The sequence below is a fragment of the Triticum dicoccoides genome, chromosome 5B, assembly GCF_002162155.2.
Source record: "Triticum dicoccoides isolate Atlit2015 ecotype Zavitan chromosome 5B, WEW_v2.0, whole genome shotgun sequence".
Taxonomy (NCBI): domain Eukaryota; kingdom Viridiplantae; phylum Streptophyta; class Magnoliopsida; order Poales; family Poaceae; genus Triticum; species Triticum dicoccoides.
Window position 1 is genome coordinate 705,393,615 of NC_041389.1, and position 23,697 is coordinate 705,417,311.

The following is a 23,697-nucleotide window of genomic DNA, read 5'->3' on the forward strand; positions in this document are numbered from 1 at the left end:
GAACCTTAAGTGTGTAGACCCTACGGGTTCGGGAGACATGCAGACATGACCGAGACGTTCTCCGGTCAATAACCAACAGCGGGATCTGGATACCCATGTTGGCTCCCACATGTTCCACGATGATCTCATCGGATGAACCACGATGTCAAGGACTCAATCGATCCCGTATACAATTCCCTTTGTCTAGCGGTATGGTACTTGCCCGAGATTCGATCGTCGGTATACCGATACCTTGTTCAATCTCGTTACCGGAAAGTCTCTTTACTCGTTCCGTAACACATCATCCCGTGATCAACCCCTTGGTCACATTGTGCACATTATGATGATGTCCTACCGAGTGGGCCCAGAGATACCTCTCCGTTTACACGGAGTGACAAAATCCCAATCTCGATTCGTGCCAACCCAACAGACACTTTCAGAGATACCCGTAGTGTACCTTTATAGCCACCCAGTTAAGTTGTGACGTTTGGCACACCCAAAGCACTCCTACGGTATCCGGGAGTTGCACAATCTCATGGTCTAAGGAAATGATACTTGACATTAGAAAAGCTTTAGCATACGAACTACATGATCTTGTGCTAGGCTTAGGATTGGGTCTTGTCCATCACATCATTCTCCTAATGATGTGATCCTGTTATCAACGACATCCAATGTCCATGGTCAGGAAACCGTAACCATCTATTGATTAACGAGCTAGTCAAATAGAGGCTTACTAGGGACATGGTGTTGTCTATGTATCCACACATGTATCTGAGTTTCCTATCAATACAATTCTAGCATGGATAATAAACGATTATCATGAACAAGGAAATATAATAATAATCAATTTATTATTGCCTCTAGGGCATATTTCCAACAGTCCAAGGTGGGCGGTCGTCATAAATTATGTTGACCGTCGTAGTTGGACGACCGCCAGGTGGGGACGTGGCGGACGGCGAGGAGACACGCGGCGCGTCCGCTTCGCGTCTGCGCCGACGCATTCCAGGCGCAAATTTGGGCCGCAAATGCGTCGACGCGGACGTGAAATGGGTTTGGGTCGACGCGTTGGGCTGCCACTTTTGTCCGCGCCGACCCAAACGGACGCGGGCGGACGAAATGGGTCGCCGCATTGGAGTTGCTCTTACTGCTCGGATAGGCGGAGGTGTCGACCGGTTTTTGAGATCGTCTACGTGCTGGTTAGAGGAGTAAAATTTCAGTCCTCTATAGTCTTTTTGGGGATCGGCTAAAGTTGGCATTAGTGGTCAAACTTCTAAATGTTTGACTCCATGTATTCTAAAAAGGATATGTGAAAAAGAATGTACATATTATAAGGAGAAAAATTCACTACAGGTCCATTTACTTGTGCTGGCGTTAGCTTTAATCCCTGTGGTTACAAATACCCGTAATACAGTCACCAAACTTGCTTTAGGGGTCATCTACGGTCCATTATACGGTTTTGTATACGTACGCGCTGAGCTGGCTCGAGTCAACCGATGCCAAGTATGCATTGACCGCCACATGTGCCTAGCCGCTCGATTACGCATGCACGCTGGGGGTTATTTGCAAAACTGCCAGTCACGCCACCTCCCGCACCACCGGCTCGCCGTCGTCGTCCACGTCCTCCATCACCATGTGCACCAGGGCCTTCTTGAGCCTGCCTGCCGCATGCAACACGCGCACCAGCTTGTCGGTCAGGCAGGTGGCCTTGGTCAGGCACTGCTTCAGCACAACGCCGTAGCAGCCGTGTAGGGTCACTGTGGCCACCGCCGCCGGGAACGGGTGCCGGGGCCGGGGCTGCCATGGTGGACGCCGCCGATGGTGCGCGTGGTGTCGTTACGCACGGTGAGGCCTCCGCCACGCCCGCGCGAGCGCGTCCTGCTCACCTCCTGGGACGTCGCCATGCTCTCCACCAACTACATCAAGAAGGGCCTGCTCTTCCACAAGCCCGCCTCCTCGGCGCTCAACGTCGTCGACCACCTCGCCGCCGCCCTCGCCGACGCGCTCGCCGACTACTACCCCGTCGTCGGCTGCTTCGCCACGGAGCAGCACAAGGACGAGCACACCGGCGCCGTCGTGGGATGCTCCGTGTCCATCGACTGCGACGGCCAGGGAGTGGAGATGCTCCACGCCGTGGCTGATGGCGTCGCCGTAGCCGATGTCATTCCTCCGGACGCCGACGTGCCGGACGTCGTGCAGTACTTCTTCCCGATGGGAGATGCGGTCGAGCACGACGGCCACGAGCTCCCGCTCTTCGTCGTCCAGGTCACCGAGCTCGACGACGGCGTTTTCGTCGGGTTCGTGTGTAACCACGTGCTGGCCGACGGCGCCGCCCCGTGGGACTTCCTCAGCGCCTGGGCCGAGATGCGAGGCTAATGCAGATTACATAGCTATCCATGAGAAAATTTAATATACCGGTTTATTTGACTTGAAGGAATATTTGTAGATTTCAATCCTTAGAAAGTTTGAGGGTATCAGCTTTGCAAAATTGATGCTCTTGACGTCTATTATTAATTGATATTTTTATCACTCTATACGCCATTTTATGCACTTCACTGAGAAGCATTTCTAAGGGTTGAGGAGGAGCTGAAGATTCTGGGTTCGACACTTCACTGGATGGGAAGGCAGTTGCCGCCGTTGTCCCTCGGTGCTAGCCTATCGTGGCAGCGTCACTCACTTGCTCACTGAGAATACGAATTCATGGGGTTGTGAGTTGCTTCAGATTTGTTTTTCATCGCTTTTTAGAGTATTTCTGTTGTATCCCTAACTTGCTTACGCTCTGTTTGGATGTTGACATTGATGGGCTTGGCATTGAATTGGCTCCAATGCCAAATATCCAAGATATTGATATTGAGTTTCAATGCCAATTCCAGTGTTTGGATGCTCATATATTTGGCTAATGGAATCCAAGAAAAAAATCCAAATCTTTTTTGGATGGTCAAGCATTGAATTGCACATGTACAAGTATGAACTTTCATACAAGTATCTTTTGACCAAAAAAGGGAAGCATGCTCGTGAGGGATGGAAGATAAATACAGCTATTGGTCGTGCTTGCAACAACTCAGTTTCGTGCACATGCAATCAAAGTAGGGGATGCGCACAGAGAGCAAGCGCACACAGGGCCGGACTCAGGCACACAACGACGGACTCCACGCACACAGCGACAAACACCGGCGACGGGCTTCCGCTATGCCTTGCCGGAGCGGCCCCGAGCCAGCAGCCATTAAAGGGAGCGGGAGGCACGGAGACCCAGGTAACAGCCGCCGGGCTAGATGGGGTGGTGCGGAGACCTAGGTAGTCGCAGGCGGCCTCATGAGGTGGCAGTGGTTTGGCCGGAGCAGGAGCCGAACCCTGCAGTCTTCGAGCTCGGGTCAGCGGCGGAGTCCATCACCGCCGTGACGCTCGCGGCGACGCCGGCAGCGGGCTACTGTGCCGTTTTGATGGCTGCGCAACGAAGGGGTGAGGGCGAAGGAGTCGCGGGCTGGAGCGATTGGCGAATATCAGTGAAAACCAAGGTCAGGGCCTCCGAATTGGTCGGGAGGGAGTGCACGTGAAAGAGGGAACGACTCGATATTGAGCCTCGATTCCATGACTCAATGTCAAGCACAGCCAAACAACGATATTCGAGCAACCAAATGCCAATGTCGAAATCTGGGCCTCAATATCTACATCCAAACGCTGCATTAGTCATTTTGTAGCTTTGATTTCCAATCTACGTCAGCCTAAATATCCCATGATCAGCACATTTGCATGGTCAGTGGACATTAACCCTTTTTTATTCAGTGATGGATGAAAAGTCAGAAATGACAATTCTAATGTATTATTCAATTTGAACTAACGTTTAATCTTCCATATTGATGACAGAAATAAATTTTATCCTCTTGATTTATGAAGTGCACGGTCTGTCAGCATATTCTGTAGCTCTTTCAGATGTGAAAGCGCATGTTACATAAGATATCATTATCTCTCAAGCATACTCACATTGGACCAAGAACTAGGCGAGGTTCAGACTTCAGAGAAATGATAACAAGGTTAGTTCCTCGCTCCTCGTTGGACTTTTAGTTTCAAGTTCACATAACTTTGATGATTTCTTATCAGCTTCACAAGTCTGTATGTTTCCTGGTTCGTACTTGATATGTGATAAACAGAGTCAAAACAAATTTGGTCATGTTATTGAGGGGTTTGTCTGAACTCCAGCGCAATGACTTTCTGGTTAAAAAAAGAACTTTTGGTCTCTTTAATTACAAATTGTTTGCAACATCGTGTTAGTCATCCATGGTCTCGAAAAGGATTTTCTAATAACAACAAATAATCTATACCACCACTAATCCTTTACATGATGCAATGTCAGTATATGTTTCACATCACGTCGCATCCATTCTCTTAGTGTAATCAGAGTGTTCATCATTTTCTGCAATTGGCCTGAAAGATATCGAACCTCTAATATGTGGTTGTAAGATGTGCTTTGGTTAAACATTCTATTTACCCACCTTCAGGAGAATTGTAAATGGCATTTGGTTATTCATGTATACCACCAGTAGGACTCATGGGATTTATGGATTGTCAATAGCCCTCATCTGATTCCTTGATGTACTCATGTCGCTTTCTTTTCAGTCTCCTTTTCATTCGAGCGGGGCGATGAGGGAAAGAACTGGTTGTGGTGAAAGTCAGTTTAGTGCATCAAGGATTGGAGGTTCTGAGATTTGCAAGAGGTGATGGAGGATGTTTAGTTACTTTGGCCCATGATATAGTACTGGAAGATGAGTACAAGCATAAGCTTATTCAAAATCTGAAGTTCCTGACTGCACGAGACATGTACTACCTCTGTTCCTAAATATAATTCCTTTTAGAGATTCCACTATAGAGACTAGATTCGGATGTATATAGATGCCTTTTAGAGTATATGTTCGCTCATTTTGCTCTGTATGTAGTCTATAGTGAAATCTCCAAAAAGACTTATATTTAGGAACGGAGGGAGTCATATCCTATTTAGTTACATATCAGATCGTATTCGTGATGTTCTTGGTCCCAGATCGTGATGAAATGAATGAATAAAACAAAACCCATTCCAACTAAAAAAACATGACTGTTTGAGTTGTCAATAGGAGCATCTATAGCTGGATTTAGCAAATCCGCGCACCCTAAAAGTCCACGGAAGCGCCCAGCCAGTGTCCGTTTTGAACCTCTATTTGTCCGTTCATGCAATCATACTCCTCATTTTGTCCCTTTTATATCCGGTGACGTGCATGTGCTGATGGAGATGAAGAAAGAAAGAAAAGAAAGAAAAGGTAGTCCATGGTGGGACACATCCTACGTGGCGGATCGACCATGCACGTCTATGAGCCTCATATACTCCCCATGTTTGGTGTCAACTAGTGGTTGGGGCTCACCCAGGTGCGCCGCCTGAGAGGAAGCTAGGGCGGTGCTAGATAGGATGCGCCCCTTCCACTTGCTTGATTGTACCACGTGATGTTATTTCGCCAGACTCAAAATATAGCAATATGAAGTACTGATACATGCAAGTTCACGTCTAAAACCATAGGCTGGCGACGGTCAATGATACATCTAGAGGCAATGGAAAATTACTGCTTGGGTCATGAGCGGGTAAGACGCATCGGTCTCCTTGGCACACTTGATCACCAGGATCCCCTTGCCTTGACCTCACTTCCACAGCACCTTGAAGGCATCATCGTTGGTGCAGGCGTCCCTGATGTACACCGGCAGGACGTCGCTTCAGTAGCCATCAATTGTTACCACATGCTTTTTCAGCTGTGAAACAAGGAGACAAATTGCATGAATATGATAGATCATGTGCCTAAAACATGCTCAAGGTAGTTTTTATTTTTGTTCCATCTTACTTTGTTTTTGTTGCATGTTCCATCTGATTCACCAAACGGGTAGTCATCCTTCGTGTCACTCCCACCATTATTAATCACGAACTTATAAGCATAGTTCATGAGCCTACCCGCCACAACCAGCATTGTGGGATCTGTCATAACTCACAACCGATTAGTTTCTACTCAGGAAGACTGAGAAGAGAGCCCGTCGTGATCTTGTTTATTCCTTCCACGTCACCTGTAGTTGAGAAGCTCCAACAAGCACCTGAATGACAGTCCAGACCACATTAACCGGAAGTACGGTTGTGGGTTAGTAATAAGGAACGAGGTAAAATCGAAAAATACTTTAAGTATCCAAAACATTAACGTGCGCATCATGGGCGAGCAATGAGCGATGCCACGTGTCTAGGGATAGTAGGAGGAGAAAAAAAAGGCAGAAGGAAAAGCGCAGCGATTAAGGCCGAAAGAAAGGGCGCCCTCTCGTTGCGGATACACCTCCCCCAGATGGACTATTTTCGTTGCCTTTCCCAGGAAGTCTTGAAACTGGATGATAGATACGGACCAGATGGCCCCCTCCGCCGCCGCCTCCTCTCCTCACCCTCACTACCTCGCCGCCGGCGCGTCCGGATCGAGCAGGCGACGGGGTGAGATACCTCACCAGTCTTGAAACACAGACACGCAACCCACCTCTCATCGTTTCCTCTCCTCTAGCCCCATGCCCATCATCCCCTCCCCTGCTATTCGCCGCACCCTGCCCGTGCTCTGTCCCTTCCTCCTCTCTGTCGCTCAACCGGACGAGACTGAACCACCGCAAACGGCAGCAGAGGGAGACGTCGATGAACACATCAACCCGAGGTGAGCCGCCGCCGATTTGTTCGTCTCTAGCTCTCCACATTTTTATTTTCTTCGTGCTCTCTTATTCTTCCTCCCTAACCATCCAATCCATCCAGTGCACATCGTCGAGGTCCTCACGCCACAGGTTTTTTCACGCCTCCCTTGCAGGTAGCCGCATCTCTCTTAGTCATGATTGGGCTCCTCTCCTTCCTTTTGATTTAACACCTCTCATATTGGTTTGTGCAAATTCTTTTGTATATAGCCTATAAGGTGTTTGATGAAATGCGAGTAGGCTGCTGGGTTGATATCTGCTTGGACAGGTTGCTACTCTCTAATTACGTGATTCTCGTGTATGCATTTCTTTTTTTGCTTCGGAAATAGAATAAATGCATTGGTGATATGGACGGAACCCCCATCTTCTTTTCTGGAGAATTTGTACAGTTATTTATCTGACCTGATTACTTGATCCATGGAATATCTTCAGAGATGCATTATTTTCTCCGCACTGATTGAGCTGTGTATCATGCAGAACCTTCGGCTATCAACCAATGGGGATGCCAATACATTGAAAATTGGCGATTTTGGATTTGCCCGGTGAGAGGTTTATTCTCAGTGTTGCACTTATAGGACATCTTACTTTCTCTAAAGGTATCTGATTTAGTGTTCCTGGATTTGAATAAGCTAGTGACCTACTCCAAGGACAAGTTTATCCGGGTCTGGGACCTCGACACCCAACACTGCCTTCAAATTATTGGTGGCCTGGCCACCACTGCGAGTGGTCGATGGGTGTTGATCCTAGCGAGAAAGTTTTGGTGTCTCACTTGGCCGATGCAGAGCTGCGGGTGTTCAGAATCAGGCAATCAGCTGAAGAGGGTGAAGATTGGAACAAATGGGATGCACTTCGTCATTGATCTATTACTTTGATTGGATGTGGGAAGGGCTGATCTGGAAGGCGAGAGACGGAGGCTTGGATGTGATCGTTTTTGGAGTGGGTATGAGCCAACCAATTAGCATATTACCAATTGGTTTTGATGGACTCCTGAGTGTAAAATAATTTCCTTGCTCTACTGCATTTTTTTACTGGTCATGTGGTTGTCTGTACCTCGCCATCGACACTAAGAATATTTTAGTTCAAAACTGCAATTATGCTCTCCACTCTTTCACGCTGTTTTGATGTGTTACCAGTACGCAATCATTTGCACCACCCTGTATATACCAGGACCCTTTCTTGACTGGCAATTCAATGTTTGATTCTGTTTCAGGTTATTAAGAAGTTCTACGAAGTTCGCTACAGATAATGTGAATGCCTTTCAAACATCACTTTTGAAAAGAAATGTTCAGTTCTTCTAGATGATCCTGCTGACAATTGGTGTTTCAACTCGGATGGCGAAACCTCAACTTCAGAGTAAACTTACACCTGCTGATAATTCACTTGCAGATTTATATGTTTTAGTTTTTAACTGCTTTCGTGGTTTAAAATATATCTAATACTTCTATTGAGGTTTTATAATCCAGTATTGTAGGATATGTTTTTGTGGACAGGTTTATTTTGGGAGTCTAAGAAATTCAAAGGGCGGGGATGTGTTAAACTTTGTTGTCAGTTCTCTCGTTTAAAAAAAATACTAACAGGAAGCAATTATACTTTGAACGTTAGCTTTCTCGTATAAATTACAACACCTTGTGTGGATACATAAATTACAAATTAGCTGCATGTCTGATGGTTCATAAGATTGTAAGTTAACAGTTATTCTATTTATAGGGTTGACTCTGCTAGAGATGATAATGTCCTCTTCAACTAAATTGGGCAGTGTATATACAAAAGGACCTGGCTGTCAATAATTCTCATTTGCAAAAATAGGTGCTCTGGTAATTTCAGTTTCCATATTCTGTGTTACGATACATTTAAATGACTGGAATGTATCAAAGTATAGTATGGACATAATCAGTTAAACTTGGTAAGACTTTGGTTGCGCAACACTTAAAAATATAAATAGATAAATTAATAACATAAGCCTTGTATGCTTCTTTGTGAGGAGCACACCGCCAACTCTCTTTTATTACTTGTCAGTTTCAATAATTTCTAGCTTTATACACAATAACTGTTTTTTTATGTACGCATCTCCAGAATAGGAGAATAAATCTGCCTTTTGTTCCCGACACTCCTTCATATTCCATGTTCTACATTCTTGCATATCACTATGGGAGCAATATTTAGTCAATCCAGCAATTAGTAAAAATAGCATTGCGTGCATTTTTTGTCAATCCAATTTTACAGAGATTTTCTTTTGTTCCATTGTGAGCGGCTGAGCGCTACCCATGGTACAGAGATGATCAGAAAGTTAGCTATCATGGTAGTATCTGTGCTCTTTTGTTCTTTTTTTTTGCCAGAGGTGATTTGGTTGTGCCTCGTGATCTCTTTGTTCTGCCCAACAAGCAGTATTTATGATGGCTTGGATAATTTCTGTCAATAATTTTGCGCCTCTATGATTGCAGGACGATGGATTTTTATGTTCCCATGAAATTAAGCTTCTTTTTCAGTTATCATCTGCTATGAATATTCGTTCCATCTTATCTGTTCTGCTAGCTGAAATTGATCATGCTGGATAACTGCCTTTACTACATCACAAGTTCTATTCTTATGATAGATTGTCGAACTATTTCATCGATTTGCTTCAACTCCTATTGGTCCACCCCAAAACGCATGCTCTGTATAGAGAAGCATGCCGGATAACTGTATTTACTGTGTGTATTTATACCAATTTTAACTGACCTGGTTATTGTCCTAAGCTGAATAGAGAAGCATGCATTGAAGATACCGAGTTCGCTTTGAAGATACTGCACGCTTTTGTTTGTGAAATTTCCTTCATCATGTTTCTTTTAGTTATCTACTCCGCGAGGCATATTAATTTACAATCTGTACTTTGTGCTTTATCAAGAAGATGTATTTGTAGGTGTTATGTCAAAAGATCTAAACTGTAGATATATCATTTGTTGTGCAGGATTCCAGATTAAGTGTCACAATTTGTAGTTTTGCTCCTTCTGGTGTCCTCTCATCATGTTTCTTTTGGTTATCTGGCATCCACTGAGCTACTCTGACATTGACTGCAGGTTCGTGTTTTCTCTGCAGCTACCTGATACTTCTTGTTCTAGGGTTTTGGAAGTTAGTTTGCCATTTGAGCTGAACTGAAAAGCTCAACTAAAGGAAAACACTTATTTCTATGTGCAAGTTCTTTTGTTGCTAAAAGATTATATGAAGAAGAAAGAAAAGAGAATCTACTGGTAGCTGCATTTGTGCTCTTGTCTAACAGTACCGTTAAGAATGGAAACCTCAAAGGTAGCAAGGACTAGGAAATTATCATCAAACCGTGGTGTTTCATCGAGGGCGGTCTTTGTCAACAATGAGGTAATTGTTCCTGGAAATTGCTTTCAAAATTTCAATGCTTTGGAGCTAACTCATGTTCTAATTTCACAGGGTTGAATTAGATCTTCACAGATCATTACATCTTTAGGTAATAAAAATGCCGATATGATGATTGGGTTAATATTACAGAAATTATGAAAATTCAATGGATTTTGTTTTCATTATCATTATAGTAATCATAATGTTGTCTTGCACCATATTATGGGTTCAACAGTTTTATTTGTATGATGTAGGAGTTGCTGCAGAAGATGAGATTTCAAATGGCTTGAATGAGAAGAGATGACCGAGTCACAATTGATGTATGTCTTCCTCCTGACTTGCTCTTGCTTTCTGAAATCTGATTATTACATCAAACCTGAACTTGAGTTTGAGTTATGATGGTCACATGCTACTGTCACCAGACAATGCAAATATCTTTCTCAAAGAAAAAAAAAGTCTTCTTTCTTTTATTCACGATATGATCATTTTCACATGTACGTAATTTATATTGCCGACTAGGATTGTCCCATATTTATCTGAATTACATATGTCATTAGTTGCATTTATGTGCACTAGAATAGAGTTGACTGATTTTTTTCTTTGTAATGGTAACGATTCATTGAAGACAAGATTTAATCTACCTTGTGCCACCACTTGTGATGCTGGAGACAACGGATGCAGTGTCAGATCTAATGTAGGAGTATTTTGGACGTGTCCCTTTAATATGAGCATACTAATAGAGAAGCAGTGGCAGGAGGAAGCTTGAGAGCCTGGGTACCCGATCTCGTCAAGGTGGTGAGATGGAGACCTGCTTCCTGCTGTTTTGCTGGTTGATGCAGTTCCAGGGCCTCAAAGAGCACTTCCATGCTGATGACCTCTTCCTCGCCAAGCTCGTCACGGAGTGCGGTGACGTTTAATCGCCAACGTCCCTTTTATTTTGAAATCTGTGCTTAAGTCGGATCGAGGAAGCTTTTCATGCTGGGATGATGCCAAAGGCTGGGACTTACTGCATCTACATGGTTGTGTGTGATTTGTGCTATAAGCAAGACTGTCTTGCTTTACTTTTGAACCAGCTACATTATATGGAATGCACCACCGAAGCAGCTCTACCGTTGGTTGCTACTCTCCCTCTTTAAATAACAAGCCCTCATCACTTGCATGTAACTGTGCTACCCAGACTGCAAAAACCAAGTGAAAAGGATGCCTGCCAACCTGGCACCGCTCTCAACTTCCTCTCAGGAGGCGCCACAGGTGGCGCCCCAACCGCTAGTCTTGTATCAAGGCACTTGAGTAAAACGAAACAATACAAGTACAAAGGAGTGACTTCGCGGAAATAGATACTTGCATCTTTACTTCTTCAGTGTCACTGTTGTGATCCTAATTTGTAAAACATGAGTGCTCACACAGTTCTTATGTAGCATCTCTAAACTGCACATTTTTAGTATAGCCATAGGCAACCTAAAATAATCCCAAACCTAGATTTCTAGATTGCTGCAAGCATAACAATTTTTTTATAAGATTCTTATTTAAGGCATAATACATAACTGGTCTACATAATAAAGCAGCACATGTCTATTTCCATGGCCAACCGCAAAAGCTAACAAAATGGATAGAAGAATTCTCTTGTGTGGGACGTCTTCAAAAGCAATATCACCTACGAATCACACAAGGAATTAGAGCATAACTCTCTAGCTCTAATTTATTTATCTAATTTTCCAAGCAGTCAGATATTGGAGTAGGCACTTCCTTGATATATTTCACATTTTAAGGATAACAAAGTTCATGGATCTACTATTAGGAAGAGCTGAAGGACTAAAAACCCGTATAGCTTGAAGGAATGTAGTCCGTAAAACTGCAAACTGGGCCTGCGAAAAACTAAACAGAGACATTTTTTCAACATCTTCTCTAGCTGGGCTTGATTTTTTAGTACTGCAGGCAAACATGTTGCTAAATGCCTCTAATTCCTAAAAAGTTATGTAATGGGGAGATTAGCTTGTTTGTATCGACTTCTGCTCGCTTGCATGGATTCTATTTATTGGAATTATTTGCCATAAAAAATGCCTTGGTCATACATATCTAAGTACGACTATGCTTTTATGTAGTTGTGTGACAACATCTCAATATCAAAGTTTTAGTATCAAGGATAAAAAACTTTGTGGATGTACTATTAGGAAGAGCAGTGATTACAGCCAGTATAGTTTGGAGAAATGCAAGCAGTAAAACTGGAAATTGGGCCTGAAAAAACTAAACAGAGGCATTTTTTCAACCACTTCTCTAAGTGGGCACGATGATCTTTGCCAAGTATGATAGGCAAACAAGTTGCTAATCGCCAAGTGCTAACCAATTTAGCTACCACCATTGTTACCTGACGAGTTATGCAAGGGTGGTTAGCTTGTACATGTCAGCTCCTGCTCCCTAACATGGATTCTGGTTAATGGATCACTATGCTTTTGAAGTGCTTATGCACCACATCTCAATATCTAAGCTTTAGCAATAAAACCAAATAACTACAGAAACAATAAAATTCTAACAGAGAATATAGATGATGTCAAGTGTAGAACAACAGATTCACAAGCATGGTGCTTACCACGCTTGCCCTGGTGCTTGACCATGGTGACGGCGCCGCTATGCCTCCAGTCCAGGGCGTCGGGCACGGCGTTGGGGCAGGAATGTACATACCGCATATGATGTACTTTGGAAGCTCATCTTCGTTGCGCTGTGCATTTGAGAAAAAAATATAATAATTGGTAAGAAGCAATTGCTGTGACAATTGATCGAAAGTGAAGCAAGATGGAAAAACAGAGAGCAGAGTAAAAGGGAAATAATAAGACAACGGAACTAAAAGTATCATGTGAGTATGTCAGCAGATCGTTTCACGAACAATTAATCAGTAAAAACGTGTGTGCATGTGTATGTTGAAACATAAATGGAGAATTAGCATATGTTGTTTCCACATGCAAATTAAATAAAAGAAATTGAACGATTTATTGAACCAAAAATGAGGTTCATGGCATTCTCACTGACAGTTGGACTTCTAATGAACCTCTGTAATTGGCAAATGGAAAGGAAAGGAAAAGAAAAGAGAATGATTAGCATATGGTAATTAGTTGAAAGTCTCTGAATAATAAAATGAGCTACGATCAGTTGTATACATTCTACTCCCTCCGTTCCTAAATACTTGTCTTTCTAGGCATTTCAACAAGTGACTACATACGGAGCAAAATGAGTGAATCTACACTCTAAAATATGTCTACATACATCCGTATGTAGTAGTCATTTGAAATGTCTAGAAAGACAACTATTTAGGAACGGAGGGAGTATCATGATACACACAAGAAGTCATAAGAAATGAGCTCTGAAATGTAAATAATCAGCATCACAACTAAAAGCAAGATAGTTACTCTGACACTTGGATAGACTCATAAAAAAACTACTGCTGGCACATGACACCTCATCTGAGAACTCATTTCTTAGCCTGGATTAGCAACGTTTCCTAAATTAGCCTGTTCATTAAAAAACAAGCTTTTATCATTTGGGTGTGGAGGGATTCAGCTTGAACAGCCAACTCCTTGATGAACCTGTGAAAGCTACTGAAACGACTTTTTGTATTCTTACATTAGTAGCCAGATGTACTGATGTATAGGGATACTTTATTCTCTCTTTCTCCAAACCGAACCACTACACTTGTCAACGTCATATTGCCATTAACTGTGAAGAACAGCATCAACACAACATCATCTAGTAATTAGAACAGAACTTGGGTAAGAACTCCAAAACGGCGCCAAAGGAAGCCTCTTCTTTGATATGAGCAACCATTTCAAGAATAAGCATCTGGTTTCCATGATAGTTCCATAGAAAAAATTATGCAGACACTCCGGGTTTTTTACATGGTGGTACATCAAGGTTGCACATACCTCGCCTTAGCCTTTGCACTCATGCAGGTCATCTCCTTTTTGCAGGTGTACATGCGAAATTTCAATTTCAATTCGCCTTGCACAAGTACTGTCCTTAGTATAACTCTAAAATTGCATTCTTGAATTAGGGGTGCAGTGCTATTCTATTGAACTGAATACAATGCAGAAAGACATCACTTGCAAATATTCTGAAGATCAAATCTAACAACACATAGGCAATCTCGCGCGTTCATAGGAAAATCTCTACTCCTATAAAAAACAGAGTTGGCGGTGATGGTGTGCCTGCCTCCGGACCATATCAACCATCGGATCTGAACGAATGTTAGATAACACTAATGTTGCACAGCCACAGGCTCATAGCTCCGCCGTCCTTCTGGACCGCTGGTGCGCAGCACTCCCTCTCATCTCTTCTGGAAAGTTCATGTCGACTTCCCAGAGCAGTGGCCAGTCGCCATGGTCCTCAACCTGGATATGGACTGTTGCCGGCACCCTCTGAATCCATATAGCGGCAGTTGGTTCTGCTACTGCAAGAATGCTGAAGGGAGGTTTCGTGGTGGTGCGATTGGCTTATCCAGTCTCTCGCCCCTCGGCTATTCCTTACATATCCCGTCGGCTTTTCTTCCATCTCATCCTCTTCTCCAATCCTTCCAATCCTATGCAGGAGTGGGCAGCGGAAAGATTGTTGGCTCGGGGCAGGTTTGGCGGTTGGGCGGCGCTGGTGCACTTGGCCGGCTTCGTTGGGTGAAGACGTTGATGCTGGAGGCCTGACGGTGGCACAGGGTGGATCCCCGGCTATTGCGGCTCAATGTAGAAGGTTCGTGGCCTACGGCGGATGAATTTGCAATTCCCTCGGCCTTCTGTGCGCTGCTGGATCTTTCCAGAAAAGACCCACATGTGGTGTTGTATCCTGATATGTTTCCTATTATCTTCAGATTCAGAATCCTTATATGTTTGTTCCAAACACATGGTTACCTTCCTAGAGAAAAGAGTAGTAATGGATGGAGAAGTCTGGCCTTCTCTCGACCTGGCCGTAGATCTTAAACCCCACCTTCCCGTCTTTGACGCCGTTGATAATTGTTCACTGCAATTTTTAAAATCCGTCTCTTAGCGCCATCAGATCATACTACCTCTCCAACGAGTTAGACCCAGCCCGATTGACAACAGCTGGCAACCCCATTTTCAACTAATGCGTCCATTCTTAGCTACCCAATTCGATGCTAGGTTGATTGATTGATTTTATACTGCAATGCTACGCATTGATCTTAGTAGTTCGATGCAATTCAAGATGTATTTTGCCCCGTTCTCCGGCAATTAGATCTTTCGGTTTGGCCGCCGACGACGAGGAGTCTGCCCGGACGCCGTCCACGGACAAGAGCAGCAAGTATGCGAAAACCTAAAATATGTATCTAATCCTGTCTTAATAACTGATTTGCAGCGATGGAAATAGGAAAGAATAGGATGACACTTGAATACGCTTAGCAAACTATTTTATCAATATTTAGCATCGGCTGATCATGCTTGCATTATTGCGGATTGCTATCTTCAAGATATTACGATGAGATTTGATTTTTTATCTTTACACCTTGCAAAGTGGTAAACCTTGCAGAGTAGACGGTTTGGATTCAGAGATAAAATTGGTCCATGTTGTCGTAGTTGCCACGTGTGTGGATAAATTTTCCTATTTACTGCCGAAATAGGATAGAGCGAGCAATAGAGCTAAGTAGAGAGAACAACGAGTCTTCCTACTAGATGGGCTCCTTACTATGACTTAAGTCAACCATCTTTTTTTTTGTTCCCGTAGCATAGCACGGGCATCTTACTAGTATATTCTAGATGTTGCTCCCAAGTGGGGAAAACACATCCTTGACGATGATGCACCTAGCAACAAGAATCACTTTTGTAGAAATCTAACTGATTTATATAACAAAGAACCAAACTTCGGTGAATGAGAATGACTGCGTGCAGATATTCTTTGTGTGCATCTTACTATTAGTGATGGAGTCAAATATTTGATCTTTGGCTGCTTAATAGGCACGACATAGTAAAATCCATCATTGAAGATGAGATTGTGGCATCTACTTAAGACAAGTGCTTGTAAGAAGCGGAGCAAAATAAATTCATTTTGGTTCTCACAATACCCGATCAGATTCAACAGGGTGAGGCTAGCCATCACCGGTTAGGCTACCTATCCACAGATCAGCAGAATCCAATTATAAATTTACTTAGCACTGCCATGATCAAGGCAGCTGAACTTAACACCTGATAAAAGTGCGTAATCCTTTCTCTGTAGGTTTTATGTGTTTGCTCTAGTTTCAGCCATGGCATCTAAGACAAAAGTTTACCCAAAACGAGAATTGTATAAACTGAAATAGAGTATAACCAAAACGTACAAACTGTAGTTGATGTTCAGATCTGGGGGTAGATGGTGGAGAGGGAAAGCTCACCACGTTGGTGTTGGGTGGGAGGTAAAGAGGGATGTTGGCCTGCTCCTCTGGCCGTTGTACCTGCAGAAACAAGACCAGATGGGTCAGTGAGAGAAGAGAGGGGAGATAGAGGAGATAAGATCATGTCAACTAACAGATCAAACACACGAGGGGCCGCATGGATCCAGATCCGCCCGCTCAGCCAGCCAGCATCGCCCTCTTCCTCTGTCCATCGCCTCATCCCCACGCCATCTCCTTCCTTGATCCAAATCCAACAGAACACAAAGAGAAAATGGATTTCATTGTGGGCTACTCCTCCCAATGCCACCCCTCCGCCTGCTTGACATCATCTCGCACCCAGGCCTCGAGTGACTCTGGTTCCGTCGCGATCGACTCGTCCACTCTGTGCACGCTCAACCTCGACAGGAGGGGAGGGGGTAGTGGCGACGGCGAAGCCGGGGAAGGAGGGCGCCGCGGGGAAGTGCCATCCCACAAGGTCCTTGGCCAGCCGGTGGTTCCCGGCGTCACCCTCTTCCGGCGGAGGCCACCCACCCTGCATCTCCTCGTGTTCACCTTCTCCCGCAGCGGTGGCGCGGCGCGTCGAGCAGCCGACACAGGGAAGAGGAGGGGCTCGGAGCAGGCGCGAGGAGAATCGGGGGAGAGAAGTGGAGGCGGCGGCGGCGGCGGCGTCATGAGAGGGCATGTACAATGGTAGCATATGGATACATATGCCTCGTGACAAAAAGTAATTTGAGGCATCTACATCTATTTTTTCTCCCCAATGCAAGCTGCCATTAGTGGGCCTAATTAAGAAATAGAAAATAAAGACTCTAATACACATGCATCTCTACTTTTCACTCCAACCTTTTCAGCTTTTGTCACCGGACCACACTTTTTCTCTTCAAGCATCCAGGATCCCGCTTCCCTATCCGAACCTACTTTACGTCATATCCGATCCTACATGGCATGCGAGGCATCACCTTGAGGCTATGCATTGTACATGCCCAGAGAAGGTTGCGTGCGATGTGAAAATTTGGAGGAAAGGATAAGGAAGTGGTGGGGCTCGACTCTCGAGGCCAATCTCTTTCTCTCTTTCTTCTCGATAAAGCGAACATTTTTGTCTGGTAGCAAGTCCGACGTAGACATCGCGAGGAGGCGCACATGCGCGACGCTAAATGTGTTCGATATGAGAGTTTGCGGATAGCCTAGACCGGGGATGATATAAGGGGCCGGGTTGGGTTACCATTTTCCTTCTCTCTCCTGTTCGGCCAATGATCGGGCGTGTCCGCAGATTTGAGGGGACCGGGTATATGTGCTCTAAGACTATTGTGTTTGATAATATGATGTGTGTTAGCCGACTGTCAAAAATAAGAAAAGATGTGAGCTAGCTTAGACAACATTGTTCTCGGTAATATTAATTCAGTGAGTAGTACCTTATCTTTTTTTTCAAAAGCCCGTGGCAACGCACGGGCGTTTTACTAGTTCTGGTTAGTATCCGACCCGTGTATGTTGTGGCCATAGTCTGACTTGTGTCCGACTAGTGTACAGGGCAGGTCTGGGTTGCATGTGTGCGTGTGTAGGTAGAGCAAGGGTGCGGGCGCGCGAGTGTTCGCGCGAGGCACTGGACCAGGTCCAAGCCGTTGGCGAGCTGGACGGGGGTGACTGGCACTGATCCGTTGCAAGCTCGGCACGATTCCGGCGCATGCGTGCGCGTCGTGGGAACGGCCAGAGCGGGCCGGATCAAGCGTTTCAAGTGGATGGGGGCGTGGGTCGTGCCCACTGCTGACCGCGCCCTGGGTATAGGACCCCTGTGGAGCTCGTTGTAATGTGTGTGTGTCGAGTTGCTCGTGAAATTGGCCTTTGTGGCAGCGGCGTTCGTGTGCCGGGAAAAACACCACCGTGTCACTTGTGTCCTTCCTGTCCCTCCTTTCTTCTTCTTCCTCGTGTCGTTCGTGTGGACGGAGGGAGTATTACTCATCGACTGGAAAATATAATTCTTTTTTAGCCACTTGAACTATAACAATTCTGCAATTAATTATCTCCAAGTTGTCGCTGCAAGCCTAATTTGCTCCGTCTGTTGTCGATTCTTTCGGGGCTACCAAGTTGTCGTGTTGCCAAGGTACAAAGCTGATTTTTTTTTTCTTCCAGGTCTACATCTCGATCAATCAAAACTTGTTTTGCATGTCGTCCTCTCTAACACCCTCCTCTTGCCTCTCTGGTCATACGAGCCGGCCGTGGAAGCATTCTCCATAGGGATTAACGTCGCATCTGCATTCGTACATACTCTTCCTCCCCCTTCACAAAAGCCCTCTCCAGGTTAGTCCGGGACTACTCCTAAGGATTCCTCTGTTAATCCCTCTATCCTTTTGTCCGATTTGTGTTGAAGAAAGCTGCTAGCTAACTGCTTCCATTTCTTCAGTTTTCCTCCATTATCAGTTCTTGAGCTTGCTAGCTCGTTGTTACAGGTTTTGTTTCTTCTTTATTAGCCTGCTGCCGGCCAGCCTAATCAAGGTATGCTGCGCATCTGAGCAAGTAGGTCAAATTGAGACTGTTAATCCTAACACAGCAATATCAGAGCGTCCGAGTTAGTATTTGTAAAAAGAACAAGGCATATAGTGACATATTTATTCCTTTCTAAATCAGAAACATGTCTGTTCTTTCTGAAAATTATTCATACAACCTTTCAATTTTTTTATCAAAAAAGAATAAACTTTCAGCTTATCAATTTGAAACGACTTCTGTGTTATTAGACGGATGGGACGTGGAGGCTCGTCCTAGACAGCAGGAGATACAGGGATACAATGGAGAGCAGTTTACAGGATGCAAGTCCACAGCCAAGGGAGTTTCCACTCGAATACCTACAACGTATTACGAATAATTTTTCCGAGGACAACATAATTGGCGAGGGTGGGTTTGGAGTAGTTTACAAGGTGCGGTTGTTAATTAAATTTTCTATTTTCTTAACTGTTGTGCTACTGTAAACTTCAAGAACCAATGTGCCATATGAACAAGAAATACCGAACAGGGAGTATTGGACAATGGAGATGTGATTGCTCTGAAGAAGCTTACTCACAAAGGGCTTGACGACAAGGAATTTACAAATGAGTTCAATAACATTATTAGGGCCCATCATCAAAATATTGTACAGTTTTCTGGCTATTGCTACCATCCCGGTACTAGTTGGGTTATGCACAATGGGCAATATATCTTTGCTCATGAGCCAATAAGAATTCTCTGCTTTGAGTATTTGCACGGTGGAAATCTTGAGAGTCACCTTTCTGGTATGACAGTGCTCTACTTAGATTATGTTTTTTTGCCTGAAAGGAAACATTATACCTCATTTATGACCTCTTTCAATACATTTCATGTTTATTTCTACAGATGACCAGCCGTGTAGGCCTGACTGGCAGACATGTTACAAGATAATTAAGGGAGTTTGTCAGGGTTTGAATTATCTTCATAACGGACATATAGATTCCATTTACCATCTAGACTTAAAGCCAGCAAATATATTGCTGGGAAACAACATGATTCCGAAAATTGGAGATTTTGGTATATCAAGAATCTTCCCTTCAACAAAAACCGTTACCACCACAACAAGAATGATGGGGACAATGTGAGTTAGTACACTATGAGAAATATGTAGTTCTAATATAACTTTGTAGCAAATTAATTGGATATGATCCCATGCAGGGGATTCATGCCACCGGAATATATCAACAAACAAGAAATCTCACCAAAATACGATGTGTTTAGTTTGGGTGCTATTATCATACAAATAATGGCAGGACGCCAGACCTACCATGATTCTGGAAGTGTTCCTTCCGAAAAAAATGATGGATCTTGTAAGAAAAAGGGTTTCTGAATCATGAATACTCGTCTTTCATAGATTTAGGTTTGGTCTTATTCTCCCTCGGTACATCTATGCAACATGTGAACATTGTTTTTGTCAATTTTGAAGGTATGTGAAAAATGGCAGAAGTTACATCCAACAATGTCGTCACAAACATGGGAAGAAATTAAAACATGCATCGGAATAGCATTAAGATGTCTGGAGGATGACCGGCATAAAAGACCCACCATAGTAGAGATCATCAATGAACTTAATTGGATTGATATTGAGGCATTGTCACTTACAATTGAGGTATTAAAAGATTAGTGATATTTTCACTCTAGCCATTTAGACTTCCTTTTTTATAATACGATGGAGCTACAACAATGAAAATATTTCTCTTCCAAATTTTATTTGGTATTAGTGTTTTCGGTGTGTTTATAGATGTGGTACCTTCCTAGCGGTTTAGACGCACACGTGCATTTTATAGACGGGAATGGATTAAGCAAGTACTCCTTCCGTAAAGATATATAAGAGTGTTTAGATCACTCACTACTTTAGTGATCTAAACAAGTTGTGATCTAAACGCTCTTATATTTCTTTACGGAGGGAGTAGATAGTACTTCATAGTTGGATTTACAATAATTTTCGAGCACAACATTTTCCTAGAAGACTAAATCGTGAATATCTATCTCATCTAAGCAAAACATATCAACAACTCCCGCCATCCCCAAATAAGTATCATTGATTTAGTACAACTTTAATATAAAGTTGTACTAAGTCAGCAACACTTATTTTAGGATGGAGTGAATACTATATATGCCATAAATGCAAAAATATCCATGCGAGTTTGCCACCTACTCCCTTCTTTCTGGTTTGTTTGGTCTATCTCATTTTTTTTCACTTTTTCAGATTGTTAATCCCTATTATACTCCTCTTCATCGCATTTTAGATTTAGAATTGTGAGGTGCATTAAATCACTACATATGAACTAACTAGGGCGTGTTACTGTTCCTGCTTATTCAGTGTCTGCATACAGTGCCTTGATTTCAAATATTTTCGAAATATGCCCAACAAATCCGAAAAGATGGATAAATATTTTTGATTAGTGTGTCAGTAGTTGTTCCATGCATGGAACAACTTCCTGTCAACCACTGATAATTGAAAGCTGGTTTAACGTACCACTAAAATATTGTTCAACTATAAGGCACACATTTTTCAAATAGTATCGTATTAGAGAGGCCTCGAGGGACATGGACTAAGGGCACTTCCAGTGCACTATATCTTAAACTATATGATATAAATGTGTATTAGACACAACTTCTCCAACGCATTATATATCTTAGATTTGTATCTAAATTTACTCTCATTTAATATGTTTTGTGCAAAAAATAGTTTTCTTGGTTTTTATGCTAAGAGCTATATCTGGATTATGATATAGCAATAATATATTTCCTCATTAAATATAACACCACGTCAGATTTCTACCTACGTGGTATGTTTCAGATATAGTACACCTTGAAGCATTGGGACAGCCTAAACCTCCAATGTTTTTTGTTTACATTACAGGCTACCAACTTATCAAGCAGGGACGCTTCGGCTGATAACCATCACAATAACTCAGGCAAGTATCTCCACCAATGCAAGATTTTTGTTTGGGACGCATATTCACAAAAGTTTGCAAATTTGAATATGAAACAATGGTGGGGATTCAAATAGTCTCAGCAGTCTTCAATACAACACGGTTGGTGTCATAGTTCGTCAACTGTCGTGTCGCTTCTATGCATAGAGCTAGAGAGGTAAGAGCATCTTCAAGGCAACTACGGAAATGCGCGTCCCTATTTATTTGCGGATACAACCAAACATGTGGGCGCCAGGTTCCGGCCATCTAACGCCAACACATAAAAATCCAACGGCCACCTGACGACAATATCTAAAAAGAGATTTTCTAAGCACCATGAAAAGAGGTTCGTCATGTCCCCCTACCCCATCCGGCCCCACCCAATGACTACTTAGGGTATCTTCATGGACGTCCATGACACCCTTAAATGGCTAGGCGCCAGCCTTCCAACACTATCTTCAAAATATCCCATATTTGTTTACCCCTCCTTTCTTTTTCCAAAGTCATTTTTCTACAAATATTGGAAATAATTGAACATAAATACAATACATCAATTCACATATAAATATTCCAATGCTACAATAACTCAAATATATAATCATAAAATAAAATTTCCAAATAAATAGTTCTAATTGTCCACATGAAACTGTTAAGCTTCATGCACTAGCCAACGCAAAGCTTAACATGGTATCGGGACCTAAGGTCTTGAGTTCAAGTTTTAGCTTTCACAATTTATCCAAAAATTGTTGTTGCCCCTCTGTGATCATGTATAGGCCTCTTCAGCCATATCTATCAGTCTATTCACATGTTGACTTCTCGCTTCATACGCGAGAGGGGGTGTTGAAGCGTATATGTGGATTGCCTAGCCTTTTCCATCAGTTCGAACTTTTGCTTACGTTGGCTAGTGCCTGAAGCTCAATAGAAACGTCCACAAATGTTCTACTAGATCATTCTGAAACTGGGTATGAGTTGTTTGATTGTGAATCAGATGATGCATTTGGAGAAATTCTTGAAACGTCGCCGCCTCTTGATGTGGAATCTTGATAGGTACACCCATATGTTCAAAATCTAGAATATTGTAAACTGCCTCGCCCTCATCCTGCGCAGTCATGGTGTGCATGATCACATATGATGTCATAACCTCTCGCGATGTCTCTAAATTTTTAGAAGGTCAGTGAACAACTTCAAAATGGGTTGGAACGATCCAAATGCCCTCTCCACATTCTTTCTAGCACCTTGTCTTGCAGTGAAGTGAGATATTCGGGTACCTCTTTTATTAGAGATGGTATTGACAAACGTTGCCCAGTGAGGACATATACCATCAGCAAGGTAGTACCTAATGTTGTAGTCCTGGCCATGATGGTATAGTTGCACTTCAGAGCATTACCCTCACACAACCTTACAGACAATGGAGACTGCTAGAGCACGTTAATGTCATTGTGAGACCAAGACATGCCAAATAAAGAGTGTCAAATCCAGAGTCTTGTGATATAATAGCTTCAAGAATATGGTGGCCTTTTTAACGTGGCACAAATATTGACCTTGTTAAGCATAGGGGTAGTTCTTCCATTTTCATTGCATGCAATCCGAGGATTTGAGCATACCTGGAAACTCTTTTGTTTCTCCAAGAGCCATGAGCCTGTTGTATCTTCGACATTTGATTCTCTCAAGTATTGCAGCCTAAACAACTTCACCAGTATAGTAGTCAATCCAAGAATTGCTTCCAAGCATCATGTGCTCTCGCTCACAGAAATCTGGAGGTACTCATCCAATGGCGGGTGACTGTGCCATCCGCAGACATCCTCATAGCAATAGTGCACTTACGGATACCAGAAATCCAAGCAAGCAAATGTCAACCCC

The 23,697-nt window shown here is 43.4% G+C and overlaps 3 protein-coding genes and 1 long non-coding RNA gene across 5 annotated transcripts in view; 3 read left to right on the plus strand and 1 right to left on the minus strand.

The window, feature by feature from the left end:
• Positions 1–1,794: 1,794 nt before the first annotated feature.
• Positions 1,795–2,352, plus strand: LOC119310626 (uncharacterized acetyltransferase At3g50280-like). The gene has a single exon (XM_037586308.1). The coding sequence runs from the start codon at positions 1,795–1,797 to the stop codon at positions 2,350–2,352; it is 558 nt and encodes a 185-aa protein (XP_037442205.1).
• Positions 2,353–5,353: 3,001 nt separating this feature from the next.
• LOC119312820 (probable cysteine protease RD21B) lies at positions 5,354–17,164 on the minus strand. Of its 2 annotated transcripts, XM_037588588.1 has the most exons (6): positions 16,540–17,164; positions 16,406–16,465; positions 12,635–12,763; positions 6,052–6,078; positions 5,835–5,965; positions 5,354–5,745 (listed from the first exon to the last, which is right to left on the minus strand). In XM_037588588.1, exons 3-6 carry the CDS (start codon positions 12,729–12,731, stop codon positions 5,710–5,712), a joined length of 291 nt encoding a protein of 96 aa, XP_037444485.1. In that variant the 5' UTR covers positions 12,732–12,763; positions 16,406–16,465; positions 16,540–17,164; the 3' UTR covers positions 5,354–5,709. The 2 variants fall into 2 exon arrangements, with proteins under 2 accessions (XP_037444485.1, XP_037444487.1); XM_037588590.1 differs by lacking the exons at positions 16,406–16,465; positions 16,540–17,164 and having other exon boundaries at positions 12,635–12,937.
• LOC119312821 lies at positions 6,392–11,695 on the plus strand. Its single transcript, XR_005151446.1, has 10 exons — positions 6,392–6,668; positions 6,764–6,815; positions 6,910–6,967; positions 7,177–7,241; positions 7,333–7,639; positions 7,910–9,755; positions 9,875–10,050; positions 10,120–10,156; positions 10,302–10,367; positions 10,802–11,695. It is a non-coding gene; the product is annotated as an uncharacterized LOC119312821 (long non-coding RNA).
• Positions 17,165–19,185: 2,021 nt separating the features above from the next.
• LOC119306905 (putative receptor-like protein kinase At4g00960) overlaps positions 19,186–23,697 on the plus strand; it is a 28,318-nt gene continuing 23,806 nt past the window's right edge. Inside the window, exons 1-6 of the mRNA XM_037582999.1 lie at positions 19,186–19,314; positions 19,410–19,665; positions 19,766–20,000; positions 20,078–20,217; positions 20,335–20,528; positions 21,786–21,840. Of these exons, the coding sequence (XP_037438896.1) occupies positions 19,186–19,314; positions 19,410–19,665; positions 19,766–20,000; positions 20,078–20,217; positions 20,335–20,528; positions 21,786–21,840 (1,009 nt within the window). The remainder of the gene's footprint in view (positions 19,315–19,409; positions 19,666–19,765; positions 20,001–20,077; positions 20,218–20,334; positions 20,529–21,785; positions 21,841–23,697) is intronic.

Excerpts from the sequence above, each read along its gene's own strand:
- LOC119310626 (XM_037586308.1), top strand. The coding sequence starts at position 1,795 with ATGGTGCGCGTGGTGTCGTTACGCACGGTGAGGCCTCCGCCACGCCCG.
- LOC119312820 (XM_037588588.1), bottom strand. The coding sequence starts at position 12,731 with ATGCGGTATGTACATTCCTGCCCCAACGCCGTGCCCGACGCCCTGGAC. Across the intron at positions 6,079-12,634 it reads CAAGCACCAGGGCAAGCGTG|GTGCTTGTTGGAGCTTCTCA; the intron begins GTAAGCACCATG and ends ACTGTCATTCAG. Across the intron at positions 5,746-5,834 it reads GAACATGCAACAAAAACAAA|CTGAAAAAGCATGTGGTAAC; the intron begins GTAAGATGGAAC and ends CTTGTTTCACAG.